Genomic DNA, 14,669 nt, shown 5'->3' on the forward strand with positions numbered 1-14,669 from the left:
CCTGGTAATATAATCATACTCATTATCTCATTATTATTTATTTATTTATTTATTTACTTATCATATAAACTCCATTGCTGTTAGGTATCATGCCAACAGGATGTTGAGCTTCTACGCACCAGGATGGTGTGGAGAGATACGCGATGTCATTTTCTCTGATAATTCTACTGTTACTGTTGTTTACCGTCTTACTGTACGCGGATCTGATGGAGAGGTACCATTACCATTACCATTACCCTCTTTTTACATACACTTGCATTGCTTCAACTTATTATTGCAGGAGGATATGTGATCTTCTTAATGAACCATCATTCTGATTTCAAGCTCCTCTTTATATGCTTCTTATTGTATTAGCTTTTATATATGTCACTAATCTTATCTCTATAGTTTGTTACCATGAAGAATTTTGGATGGCTATTAAGTTTATAGTTTGGTATATATTTGTTATTTTTTAAAAATAGCAACATAACTGTTCTTATGACATTTTAATCACACTTGAGATAAGTTATACTTGAGGTGTTAGCTAGCTCAGTCGTAAGTGCTTAAACTTGTAACTTCAAGGTAACATGTTCAAATCCTCTCGCCAACAGTTGTAAGTTGACCGTTAGTGCCACTTTGATTTATAAAATTTTCCTCTTAAATATAAATTCAAGGCTAAGTCTAGGGTGCACAACTACAATAATCTTGAATCATGCACAAGTTTATTTTCTACAATTGGATCAATTAGTCTCGTCATATCTCATTTGATATAATGGTGGAACTTATTAATTCAATGGTGGAAACAGACTTGTGCTTGGGGCAAGATTTATCTCATTAGCCATGAATTCAGAGTCAGATTTTTAAGTCTAATAGGGCAGTACCTTATATACTATTTCAAGCCATGAATTGAACTATATAGATCAGCTTCCCAATTCTAAATATCCAAAATGACTTTGATTTTCTTTGTTGATGACAGGCCTATCGTGAGTCAACCGGAACAGTATCAACTACTGATGCCTCTATTGGTGATCCAGTTTCAGCAGCAGAGGAAAATGCTTTCTGTAAAGCCTGTGCTCGGTTTGGTCTTGGCTTGTATTTGTATCATGAAGATCAAATGACCAACATTTAAGCATCCATATTTCGTCTGGTTTACTGTGATTTTTACTGGTTTCTTCTAATTGGTATAAATAGAAGTGAGCAAAAGGTGGCGGTTAGATACTTGTTTTGTACGAATACAAATGCTTATTTGAAAGCATGTTTCGTTTTTGGCTTTATGTTTTCAAAGTTAGGGTGGCCTAGGCCTTAAATTTGATGTGGAAATGAACAATTTCATTATGCTTTTACTATTAGACGACTACAAGGTGCTGTCCATATGTTCTGAGTCCATGCAGGATTTGAAAAACAGGGGTGATATCTGATTATGGAAAATTTATAATTTGTTTGGTTAAATAGCATAAGTAAAAGTTTGTGTTACTATTAGTGTTTTCTATAATTAAAGAAAAATGTGGTTAAATTGTTTTACTTATAGCTATTTTTGCAAATTATCCTAGAGATATTTACTATCACAAGTAGAAAACAACTTATAAACATGAATTTCATCTGATAGAGCCGGAGAAATTTTTCAAAGGCATTTGATTGATAGAGTCTTGTGACAAAAAAACTCAATTTCTAACTTTACAGCCGTTACAACTGCTAACCTATCCAACCATTTATCTCTCAAATCATTTACATTTTTTACTTAAAACTCCTTTCATTTATGTTATATATACATACCATCATTTTAAAAAGAGAAGCACATTTTAAAAGGTGAAGAAGTACAACTAGCACCAATTATTGTTTTATCTTAGTGTCTTATGAAGGCAAAATAAAAAATAGATTGTTAAACCTATTTGATAAAAAATATAAACTTTTTTCACTTTAAAAAATCTCGTGGAACAATTGATCTCATACAGTATTTGCATGTGCCATCGGTTAATGTTATTCTTCTATAAATTGTTTCAAACACTCAAAATTGTTTACGGCAATAGATATATCATAACCAGTTGCTCATGAATTAATTCACACAGCCATATTATCAAATGAAAGAATTGGTGAGTAGGCTTCTAAAAAAACCAAGAATTGGATGAAGGGTACTTGATAATTAATTTCATATACATCGTTTTAGCCTATTCATCATGTTGATTTAAATCTATTTAAATAATGCTTCAGCTTCATATTTATAAACACGGACAGGACTCAGAAAGGAAAGTAAATATTGTACTTTCAAAGTTTATGGCTAGGGGCAAAAAAAGAAGCCCTAATAATTCATTCAAGTGTAAAGATAACCAAATTTTAATAATACATATGTAAACGCTAAAGCAGTGATTCACCAAGAGGGTAATTGAAACCCCCAGTTCTCAACTAGCCGAGAAACAGAGAAAAGTACACTTCATGAAAAATAACCAAGATTTTGATTAAAAACCCAACATTAAGTGGAGTGCACAATGCTCGTCACTCTAATCCTGAAAAAATAATATGTAGAGAAACATCAGATACATTGGTACTAATGGGGAAAAGATGAGAATGCAAACAGGCAGAGCATATATAAACATAAACATTTCACCCACAACTGCATGATCAAAGTCTGTGCATCTGATTTTCTAACAGTTAGATAATCTATAATGGATCTCATTCAACTGCGATGCCTGTTTTTCTTTTCCTCAAGGCCAAGGATGGGAATAGGTAGGATCTAGGATACAGTACTACAATATTTGTTCCCACACCCACCCACATTTTTAACAAAAATACTAATATCTGGAACCACATCAGAGATAGGAACTTCAATATGCATTTGAGTTTTTCAGAGATCCACAAGAAAAGCTTGAAACACAAGGAAAAGTAGGAAATATACCTGTTCCATTTGAGTACCATCAGTATTTTTTGGCTCTTGTGTATCATTGGACTCAGCATGAACCACATCTTCATGTTTTTCATCAACCTTATCCAACATTATATCATCGGTCAAGCTTTTTAGATCTGCAGGAAGTTGGCCAGACTTCAGTGCCTGCAAAGTGCAAACATGAAACCCAATAAGATGACATATCATCAGTCTTTTTTATAACATGAAAAAATTTATAATACGAAGATACAATAAAATAGCCAAGAGAATGTCATAACAAGGCTCACAAGACACACTAGTAGCAAGAATCTCAAAACTGTTTCCCCGTTTCACCCATACAACCAGATCAATGTATGACAAACCAAATTCCATCATGGGGATATGGCAAACAATCCGGTTTACATAATCTAAGCAAGCGCGTGCTGAAAGAAAAACTGAGGTTGTATTTTTGAGCTCCAAGGACACACAAGACAGTTCATAGAGAGCCTCCCATCAGTCTAGCAAGAGGTATTAGTAAAAATGAAATGTAAAGTAATTTCAATATTATGTTACTCATGAGTATGACAAGAACAAAACTTAAGATACACAAGAAATGGTTATCCAAATTAGAAAAGCAAGCACCTTTTCAAGCCTAGCAACCTCTTCAAGAGTCTGTGAATTAACAATGGCAGCCTGCACAGAACAGAAACATGTAAGACCACAGTTAACCCACAAATAACTGTTTGATGTACCAGCATCTAAGAGATGGCAACTATAGTTCAAAAGGATGGCCATTTGCTGTAAGTCAGAATAAGGTAATTCCTTGGCTAAAGATAATATCAAACCGACACATACGATAATTTAAAAGAAACCTGTTCAACACATATTATGTATGGCTTACTCAGCCTTCATAGACTACAATGGGAATGTTCCAGTGGGTTCTACTGCTGTTAGTTGTAGCTTTCATTTAAGAAAGATTGATTTGATACTTTACTAATTAAAGAAAGTTACGGCTGTCCCAATTGTTAGAGTCTCTAATAGGAAATTATCTGCTCTCTCTATCTTACTCTCACTCAATTTTCTCTCAAATATAAAAATATTTCAATGTTAACCAATAAAGATTCTATCAAATGGGCTGATGAAACAGAAATCATACGCATCTTTATAGGATAATAAATTATACTTTCAAAATAAGTCAATCTCAAATGCAGATAATTATTAAGCTCCTGTGATGTATTTTGTAGTTGAGACCTCATTAATTTCATTACCAGAAGTTCAGGACTAACTGAACGGGTGGTAATTTTTTTCTTTAATGATTGATGAATAACTATAGTTCCAATAATCTCAGAAACAAGAATTTAAAGTAGCAAGAATTCAAAATAGAAGAATAGGTACTTCAAGGATCAGGCCAAGCATTTTGTTTGAACACTGGTATTTGATAGATTTGATACAGATGAGATGTGGCATGTTTGTCAGTACTGTAACAAGATAAAGATATAATTTAGACTCCTTATGTTGTACTGTAGGTGACTACCAGTGTTATCAATGGTAGATGGCAGAACATGCCGTGGCGGAATGGCAGCGCCATGGCCGCCGTTAAACAACACTAGTAGTGACTAGTTTTTTATGCAAGAAAATAAAAAATTCCCCGTATCCCTGTATATGTGCCATATTGGTGTAATGTACCCGTGTTGTACTACATATTTGGGCTCATAGATTGTTTGTTATCACAAAGTGTCCCTATAATTTCAAGCATCTTTTAATGGTTTGCTGTGAAATTATGAGATAAAGGCTTAAAGCAAGTAGGTAATCTTCTCATCTAATACAATTTATAATCTACGCACACAAATGCATAAAAGGGGAAAATGCACTAATTATAGATCTGCAAGCTAAATTAAACATGATGTGCATGGCACATGGTCAACCCATTTAGTGAATAGTGATAAGCATTTTACAAGTTCACTTACCTTAATAGCAATAATTTGCTCTGGTGTAGGAGCAGACACTTTGGGTGTCTGTTGTTCGTCCGTAGATTCTGAAACTTCTGGAGTTTCAACAGGTGAAACCGCTTTCGCTGGTGCCCTTTGAACTTCTTCAATAACTTCCTTTGATTCAAACAAATTTTTGGCTTCTAAACGTTCCTATTAAATTTTTAAAAACTATCAAATGAAGGAAATACCGATGATAAGGATGTGTAGTTGGTAATAAGATAAAAATCCAATAATATACAATCATTTTCCTTTTTTTAACACTGCAATCTCTAATAATGTGATGAAAGAAACTCTTCATGCATCCACAAATATCATTTTAAGAAAAAAAATTATTTGCACCCAAGATCTGGTTTGCATTTCAAACCATTTAGTCTATGAAAACTAGTGTAAAACAAGGACTAAAAATTAGTCCATATTCTACAGTTATATTATTATATGTAGTAAAATTTGCACAATCTGGTCTTGGTATTAACTATTAAATACCAGTGGTATGTTAAAAAATGCCGATTTATTTATTCAAATCAGACATTTTCAAAACATCTTAAATTTCAAACAACAAACCCTAAAAAATAAAAATATCGATGTTGACAAAGAAAACCTTACCTTATTTTTGACTTTCTTGAAGTCCAAAACTCGGAGGGACTTGAGCTTGTGAATAACATAAAGCCTATAATTCACTTTTTTTGTAATATTGTTGTCAAGAAGACTAAGGAACTGCAGCTTTGGAAGGGATGCCAAAGGATCAATTTCTACTAAGTTTACAATCCTGTTATTAGTGAGAACTAATGTGTGTAATTTCGGTAGGAACTCTGCAATAATACAAATTGCATCATAGTAAGGTATAGTTACATAGCTTGTTACTTACTACAACAAAAAGCTAAAGCTAAAGCCTTGAAGGTTGAGATTATACCTCCAATATTAGGATTAATTCTAGTAATCCTGTTGTTATTAATGAGTAGTGTACCCAATCGATTAAGATATGGTAAATTTTCCAATTTGACAATTTCATTGTCGGACAAATCAATGGTGTCAAATTGGTCCTGCGAGAAATCCATTACAAATGAAGTCGAAATTCAAGTAGACTCATCAACACAAGATGAACCCAATCAAAATAATGAAATTGAATAATAGAAAGAAATAATTTGAAAAGAAAAGAAGGGTCACCTCGGTTGCACCTATGTTTTCGATAACAGAAATTTTGTTGCCTGCGAAGAATAGAAGAAGCATGTTGGTGTTAAAAGTAAAAAGCAGAGATGGAGAGAGTGAAAAGGAAGAGTACCTCGAAGATCTAATTCACGCTCTTTGATGGCATTGAAGAAATGAGGGCTTTTCCAGATAAGGTCAGCAGTGAGTCTCACCATGTTGATTAACGAGAAGAATGATGAGCACCGATATTACAGAGAGAACTGAGTGTTATTGCTTCAGGGGAGTGAGGGAAAAATAAAACCCTAGTGTCTCAAGAAGCCTTTCTCAATATCAACAATGAGAGGTTTTACCATTTTCTCATGTTCTAAACAAATTGTAAAACAAAATCCAATAATATTAAAATTGTTTAATTGCACTTTTTGGTCCCGTTATTTTTATTAATTTGATAAATTTAATTATTTTATTTTAAAAGTTGATAAGGTGTGTTTTTATATTTTTAAACTTAAAAATGACGATTTAATATATTATAAATAACGCGGGATGCAATTCTATGATATATAAACATTTAAATATACTAATTAAATTGCAAATATGAAGAAAAAAGTTAAAGTTGAAAGTTACATTTTTACGTTATTTTATTATGATTTTATTGATGTTAATTATTTTATATCATTATATCATATGACACGTTATTTAAAACATGTCTCGTCGTTATTTTTTAATTAAAAATTTAGAAAAATTGATCAAAATTATCAACTTTTAAAACAACATGATCGATTTCGTGAATCAGTAAAAACTAAAATTACAATTAAATCTATTAAAATTGTAATGGTTATTTTATTTTGCGATAATTATGTTATTGGTCCATCTAAATATATTGATTTTCAATGTTAGTACTTCTAAAAAAAACATCGAACTTTGGTCCTTCTAAGTTTTCACTTAACAATTTTATTCCTTACTTTTTTTACAAAAATTCTTCCAAATGATTTTTTTTCATGAAATGTCGTTGAACTTTTTTTAAAATATTATTAATTTAATAATTTAACTATTTAATCTTAAATCTTTAATTTGAAGTTATAAATAAATTAATAAAGATTCAATATTAAATAGTTAAATTATTAAACTAATAATATTTTAAAGCTTTATCAATGACATTTTATAAAAAAAAGTCACTTGAAATATGCGATATGAACTTTTGTAAAAATATAAGAAATAAAATTGATAATAAAAAATTTAGAAGATCAAAGTTGGAAATAATTATTTAGAGGATTAAAAATGAAAATTGATATATTTAAAGAAAATAAAAATATATTTAACCCTTTTATTTTAGTAACAAAAAATGTTATACAATAAAAAATACAAAGATTATTAAATTTGACATTATATCTAAGTTCAAATTCAGAACTTCGTAATCTAAAATAATTTTAGATGATCATCGTTTAGGTAATCAATTTTTTAAAAAACTATCGCTAATGGTGGTGTGAAACTAGTATACACTGGTGCATGTCCTTTTTTTCCCCCTATTATTAAATATTTTTAGATCCATCACTTTTAAAATAACCATAAGAATATGAGGTGATGTGGCAAATTAGAGAATTCTCATTAGAAATTAATATAAAATGATTTTATTTTAACAAAAATATATTCTTTAATTATGAAAACTATCTCTTTAGAACACAAGAACAAGATGTATGTCGAAACAAGTGACATAAATTAATTTTAACGTTAATTTATTTATTTTTAGGCTTAACTAATAAAATATATGTCGTTGCTAACTTGCTATATTTTTGTTGAGACAAAATCTCTCAAATGATTTTAATGATAACAAAATTACTTAAGAGATTATGATTGTGGTTAATGACTAACATGTGCTCTTGAGTGTATTCATTTAAGTTAATAGGTCATTAATCATTAAGGCAAAAAGAAGGAAAAAGTAATTCTGGCCTGAGGATGGAAAACCCTCGTGAGGATGGAAAACCATCGCGAGGATGGAAATTGCTGCATGCGCGAGGATGGAAATTGCTGCAATATCTCCAGATCTGGACAATCTGATTTCTCACCAGAATATTGTGTTTATTCAATTGTATATCAATGTCAAAAATGAATAAACAAAGCATTCAAAGCTAGAGTCAAAAGGTCAAAAGAAAAAGGTGAATATGGCTACATCTAGTATGTAAAGGAAAGGCTAGCAAAAGTGAAAGCAACCTATCAAGCATGTGCAAATGTCAAAATCTGATCATTAAATGGGCTTGCACGTTTTTATTCATAAGGAAGTCAAGTTAGCAAAAGGCAACTTGAAACAAGCCAAAAATGGAAGATCACATGTTGCTGCCAGATCTGATCCTCGGACTGAGTATGACAGTCCTATGTCATAAAGTGGCTTTTTCTCTCTTGTCCACATCACCTCAAAAGTTGAAGCCAACCTAGACCTTAAAGACTTCGAAAAATGCAGCTCAGAAACAGCCTTGCACTCTGATTAAAGTGAAAAAACAAGGACATGTCAAGATCAAAGACTATGCTGCAAGAGGATGGTTCTGCCTAAGCCTAACAAGCTGAGTGGCAGTTCTGTAATTTTGATGAAAACCTTGGATCCTTTGAAAATGAGCTCCAACGGTCATCAAGGGCTTGGATCTCTATAAAATGCATACAAGCTCTCCATTGGAAGACACACAACACACTTGCATAAAAAGATCAAGCATCTTAAAGCTTTTCAAGAAGCAAATCACATCCTCTCTTATTACTTTCTTTGATCCTACACTATATCTTTGTATATCTTTTGAGAAAGTATTAAGTATCAATCACTCTCATTCTACTTTGTAATTTCCTAGTGAGTGAAGCTAGGAAATAGTTGGAAATTGATTGTAAGCTTGGTGAAGCTTGATAATACACGGTTGTAATCATCCTCGGGTTGAGGATTGATCTGTTTTGAAAGTTAGTGAAATCTCACAAGGGTGTGAGGACTGGACGTAGCCATCATTGGGTGAACCAGTATAAAATTGTGTGTGTGTCCCTCATATTCTGCTCCTACTCTTTCACTCAGCTTAGATCTAACGATTTAAAAATCCCATCCTCGAGCTAGCCATCCTCAGAGAGAGGATAGTTTTTAAAAACCACTTCAAATATTTTTAACAGCAAAATCCCTATTCAACCCCCCCTTCTAGTGATATTTAGCTACAACAATTGGCATCAGAGCAAGGTTCTCAAAAAAATACACCTAACAGTGTAAGAGAAAAAGATCCAAAAAGAAATATGTCAAAAGCTAAGTACATCCCTGAAGGAGGATCATCCAGCCGACCTCCCTACTTTGATGGTACAGATTACTATCATTGGAAAGGCAAGATGAGGCTATTTCTCATATCACAAGACAACAACATGTGGTCTGTGGTGGAAAACGGAGATCATGTCATCAGGACCAACAACGCAGATGCAACCTCCGATGAGAAACCTCAAGCACAATGGACGGCTGATGAAAATGCAAAGGTACTCCTAAACTCTAAAGCTCATTTATTTCTAACGTGTGCTTTGTGCAGGGAAGAGTATGACAGAGTTGAAGAATGCAAAAACGCTAAAGAGCTATGGGATACTCTAAGAATTCATCATGAAGGATCAAGTCATGTAAAAGAAGCAAGGATAGATATGGGAGTAAGGGATTTCGAACTATTCGAAATGAAGGAGGATGAAACCATTGATGAAATGTTCTCAAGGTTAACCATCATATTGAATAACTTGAGATCTCTTGGAAAAGTATACTCCGTTCAAGAAAGGATAAGAAAAATTCTAAGGAGTCTACCAAAAGAATGGAGACCAAGGGTAACTGCCATTACAGAAGCAAGAGATTTGACCAACATGAAATTAGAAGATTTGGTAGGAACTCTAAGAGCTCATGAACCATTGTTATTGGCTGATAAACCAAACAAAAAGGGAAGAATGATTGCTCTAAAAACCAGCCAAACAGAAAGCTCCAAGAAGAATGAAGATGTCATAACAAAGGAAAGCGCAGAGTATCCTCTGTCTGAGGATGAGGATGACCTCGTTCTGATTTCCAGAAAAATCCAGAGGATGCTAAACAGACAGAGGATGTTAAACAGAAGAGGACAGAATAGAGGACCTCCTCAAAAAGAAAAAATTGACAAGAGTCAAATAACTTGTTATGGATGCAACAAGATGGGACACTATAAAACTGAGTGTCCTCTCAACAAAAGGAACTCTAGAAAATTCCCATACAAAAACAAATCCATGATGATCACTTGGGATGATAGTGATGAGTCATCCTCGGAGCAAGAAAAGGAAGAAGAGGCCAACCTATGTCTCATGACAAAATCAGAAAATGACAAGGTAAGTATTTCTGATCTATGTCCAAATTGTGAAAAATTAGAAGTTGAATTTGATAGCCTTTTAAATGACTCATACACTTTATCTCAAAAATGCATGTTTCAAAAAACCCAACTTGTTGAGATAAAGAAACAAAATGAAGAGCTACAGAAAAAGAATGATGAATATGTTAAAATCATTCAAGAGTTGCAGCAATCTCACTTTCAAAATTCTGAGAAACAAAAAATTCTTGAATCGCATCCTCCTGACGAGGATACAGAAAAGGAAATTTTGTAAACTGAGGTTATGGAACTAAAAAATGATATTTCCAACTTTGTCAAATCTACAGAAACATTTCAAAAGATAATGGGGTCCCAATCTGGAATATTTGACAAGGCTGGAATTGGTTTTAAAAGCTCTCAAAAACAAAAATTATATGAAAACTTTTTCTTGCCTAAAAAACGAGAGGATAGGCCTAAATGCACCTTTTGCAAAAAACTTGGGCATACTTCCAAAATCTGTCATGCTAAGAAGAAAGCTAACAATGAAAAGGCAGCATGCTCATTCTGTGGTAAACATGGGCACCATGATTCTATTTGCCATCATAAAAGGAATATCCTCAAAAGAGGAAAAACTAACCAACAAGGACCCAAAGCTATATGGGTACCTAAGTCTCTTTTAAACTCTAAAACAGGTTCATCCTCTAATCAACAAAAGAAAGCCTTGGTACTTGGACAGTGGTTGCTCAAGGCATATGACGGGAGATAAGCACTGCTTCATGTCTTTGGAGATAAAGGATGGAGGATCAGTCACATTTGGTAATAATGATAAAGCTCAAATAAAAGGAACAGGTATTATTGGTAAGAATAATTCTGCAAAAATTGAAAATGTTCAATATGTGGATGGCTTGAAACATAACTTGCTAAGCATTAGTGGTTTTGAAGTTATTTTTAAGCCAACTCTATGTGAGGTTAAACACTCATCCTCGGGTAGAGTTTTCTTTTCCGGTTTTAGAAAAAAGAATTTATATGAACTTTATCTTGATGATTTACCTACTGAATCTTGTTTTGTTTCCATTGAAAAAGATAAATGGATTTGGCACAAACGAGCCGGTCACACAAGCTTAAACACTATTTCTAAATTAGCAAATTTAGAATTAGTAAAAGGTCTTCCAAAAATTAATTTTGAAAAAGACAAAGTTTGTGAAGCTTGTGTGAAAGGAAAACAAGTTAAAAGTAGTTTTCACTCTAAAAACTTTGTTTCAACAAATCATCCTCTTGAACTCATTCACATTGATCTCTTTGGTCCTATCAAAACTCCAAGTCTTAGTGGAAAAAGATATGGCTTTGTACTTGTTGATGATTTTTCCCGTTTTACTTGGGTTCTATTTTTAAAACACAAAGATGAAGCCTTTGAGGCATTCCACCATTTTTGCAAAAAGATTCAAAATGAAAAAGGTTCAAAAATTGTCTCGGTGAGAAGTGACCATGGAGGTGAATTTGAAAATGAATCTTTTAAAAATCTTTGTGAAGAAAATGGTATTTCTCACAACTTTTCTTGTCCAAGAACTCCCCAACAAAATGGGGTTGTTGAAAGGAAAAATAGAACTTTACAAGAAATGGCTAGAACTATTTTAAATGAAGCCAACATTGAAAAATATTTTTGGGCCGAAGCCATTAATACCGCTTGTTATATTTCAAATCGTACATCCATTAGAAAAATTTTGAACAAAACTCCATATGAATTATGGAAAGGGAGAAAACCAAATATTTCCTATTTTCACATATTTGGGTGTTATTGCTACATTCTAAATAATAAAGAAAATTTGGGAAAGTTTGATCCAAAATCCGATAAAGGAATTTTTCTAGGATACTCCACAACGTCAAAAGGTTATAGAATATATAATCTTAGGACTCAAACTGTGGAGGAATCCATGCATGTTATTTTTGATGAGTTTGATGACTTGTGTTTAGAGAAAAAGGATAAGGATGAAGAAGATGAAAATACATCCTCACAAGTACCCGGTCCTCACGCAGAGGATGAGTCTGATCCAACCTCTCAACAACTTCCAAGAGGATGGAAAACAGTCACGCATCATCCTCTAGATCTAGTCATTGGGAATACTGAAGATGGTGTGAGAACCAGAAACTCTCTAAGGGAAAATACTTCCAACATGGCCATGATATCACAAGTTGAACCCAAGACAATTGATCAAGCTATTGGTGACAAATCATGGGTTGAAGCTATGATGGAAGAACTCTCACAATTTGAAAGAAACAAGGTATGGAATCTTGTACCCCATCCTCTGGACAAATCTGTTATTGGAACTAAATGGATATTTAGAAACAAACTAAATGAGGATGGAGAAGTCATTAGAAATAAAGCAAGACTAGTGGCACAAGGGTACAACCAACAAGAAGGAATAGATTATGATGAAACGTTTGCACCCGTAGCAAGACTTGAAGCAATAAGAATCCTCTTAGCTTATGCTACTCATAAAGGTATAAAACTATTCCAAATGGATGTGAAAAGTGCCTTTTTGAATGGGTTCTTAAATGAAGAAGTGTATGTTCATCAACCTCCTGGGTTTGAGGATGAAAAACGACCAAACCATGTGTTCAAACTCTCTAAAGCTCTTTACGGTTTAAAGCAAGCTCCTAGAGCTTGGTATGAGAGGTTAAGTTCTTTTCTAAAAGAAAATGGATTCATTAGAGGACAGATTGATACTACTCTTTTCAAGAAAACTCTTGAAAAAGATTTATTGATTGTTCAAATATATGTCGATGACATTATATTTGGATCCACAAATGAAAAAATGTGTGAAGAATTCTCAAATCTCATGCAAAGCGAGTTTGAGATGAGTATGATGGGGGAATTAAAATTCTTCCTTGGTTTACAAATCAAACAACGAGAGGATGGTATTTTTATCTCACAAGAAAAATACACCAAGGATTTGCTCAAAAAATACAACATGAGTTCTGCCAAGAGTATGGGAACTCCAATGCACCCATCCTCCTCACTCCACAAAGATGATGAAGGAACTCCTATTTCTGAAAAGGAATACAGAGGGATGATAGGATCCTTGTTGTATTTAACTGCAAGTAGACCGGACATAGTCTTTGCAGTCGGTCTTTGTGCAAGGTTTCAATCCTCTCCTAAAGAATCTCATCTCACAGCTGTAAAAAGGATTTTTAGATACCTTGTTGGTACTATAAATCTGGGAATTTGGTACAAGAAATGTTCCAATCTTGACCTTATAGCTTATTGTGATGCCGACTACGCGGGAGACAAAGTTGAAAGAAAAAGCACAAGTGGTGCTTGCCAATTTCTTGGTAAATCCCTAATAAGTTGGTCATGCAAAAAACAAAGTACCATTGCTCTTTCAACCACTGAAGCAGAGTATGTATCAGCCGCTCAATGTTGCTCACAACTGCTCTGGATAAAAAATCAGCTTGAGGATTACTCGCTAAGGTACGCAAAAATTCCCATCCTCTGTGATAATACAAGTGCAATAAATCTTTCTAAAAATCCCATTCAACATTCTAGATCTAAGCACATTGAAATTAAACATCATTTTATAAGAGATCATGTGCAAAAAGGGGATTTAGAACTGATTTTTATTGACACTGAAAATCAATTAGCAGATATCTTTACCAAACCTCTCCAAGAGGATAGGTTCAAAAAGATCTTGGATGAACTTTCAATTATTAATTTGTCTAAAGTTAATTGATTTATCCTATGATGCCTTTTATTATTATTTGTTATTTTTAGTATTATTTTATTTTTTTTTAAAAAAATCTGTTGCTTTTTAAATTTTTACATTTTTAGTTAGGCTTGAGAGGATAGGAAACCCACCAGAGGACGAAATGTCCTTATTGGTGTAATTTCACATGACCAGACAGCCTAGGAAGAAAGCACGCGTCTCTCTCTCCCATTGGACAGCACGCGCGGCGCATGCCTCCGTGCTTCACGCCATGCATTTAATGCAGAACGACTACATGTCCAATCCATCATCACTCTAGGTCTCTAGGATACGGCGCATTAATTATTGATGTCCCCTTCACGTTTCCTCACGTTCCCTCACGGTTACTCACACGTTCTCATCGGCTCAACTCCCATCCTCGTCTATTAGTTTCCCATCCTCTATCATTTTCTCTCTTCAACCTTCACCCAGAAAACCGTTCATCACTCAACAGTTTCTTCCCTCACCTTCCTGCATCAATGGCTCGTATCAAGATGATTGTAAAACGAAAAAAATCCTGCCAAGAACTTGAGAAAAACCAAGATGTCTACTCAAGCACTGAGTCAGACTATAATGAAGAAAACCAATCTGAAGAAACTTCCATGAACACCATTTCTTCATCTCAACCATCCAAAAGCTCCAC

At 33.6% G+C, this 14,669-nt stretch overlaps 2 protein-coding genes across 3 annotated transcripts in view; one reads left to right on the plus strand and one right to left on the minus strand.

Annotated features, from left to right (window-relative positions):
- The window catches only part of LOC101501011 (DNA repair RAD52-like protein 2, chloroplastic), a 2,353-nt gene extending 901 nt beyond the window's left edge, over window positions 1–1,452 (plus strand). Inside the window, exons 2-3 of the mRNA XM_004489133.4 lie at window positions 84–214; window positions 956–1,452. Coding sequence (XP_004489190.1) covers window positions 84–214; window positions 956–1,108 — 284 coding nt within the window. The 3' untranslated portion in view covers window positions 1,109–1,452. The remainder of the gene's footprint in view (window positions 1–83; window positions 215–955) is intronic.
- A 762-nt stretch (window positions 1,453–2,214) lies between these two features.
- LOC101501324 (U2 small nuclear ribonucleoprotein A') lies at window positions 2,215–6,334 on the minus strand. 2 transcript variants are annotated; one of them, XM_004489134.4, is made up of 8 exons: window positions 6,107–6,334; window positions 5,992–6,032; window positions 5,738–5,867; window positions 5,431–5,636; window positions 4,804–4,977; window positions 3,479–3,529; window positions 2,870–3,022; window positions 2,215–2,480 (listed from the first exon to the last, which is right to left on the minus strand). In XM_004489134.4, exons 1-8 carry the CDS (start codon window positions 6,186–6,188, stop codon window positions 2,475–2,477), a joined length of 843 nt encoding a protein of 280 aa, XP_004489191.1. In that variant the 5' UTR covers window positions 6,189–6,334; the 3' UTR covers window positions 2,215–2,474. The 2 variants fall into 2 exon arrangements, 1 of the variants encoding a protein (XP_004489191.1); XR_003471646.2 differs by lacking the exon at window positions 2,215–2,480 and adding an exon at window positions 3,145–3,354 and having other exon boundaries at window positions 2,883–3,022; window positions 6,107–6,329.
- Between the last annotated feature and the right edge of the window lie 8,335 nt (window positions 6,335–14,669).

The sequence above is a fragment of the Cicer arietinum genome, chromosome 2 (assembly GCF_000331145.2).
Source record: "Cicer arietinum cultivar CDC Frontier isolate Library 1 chromosome 2, Cicar.CDCFrontier_v2.0, whole genome shotgun sequence".
Classification (NCBI taxonomy): Eukaryota; Viridiplantae; Streptophyta; class Magnoliopsida; order Fabales; family Fabaceae; genus Cicer; species Cicer arietinum.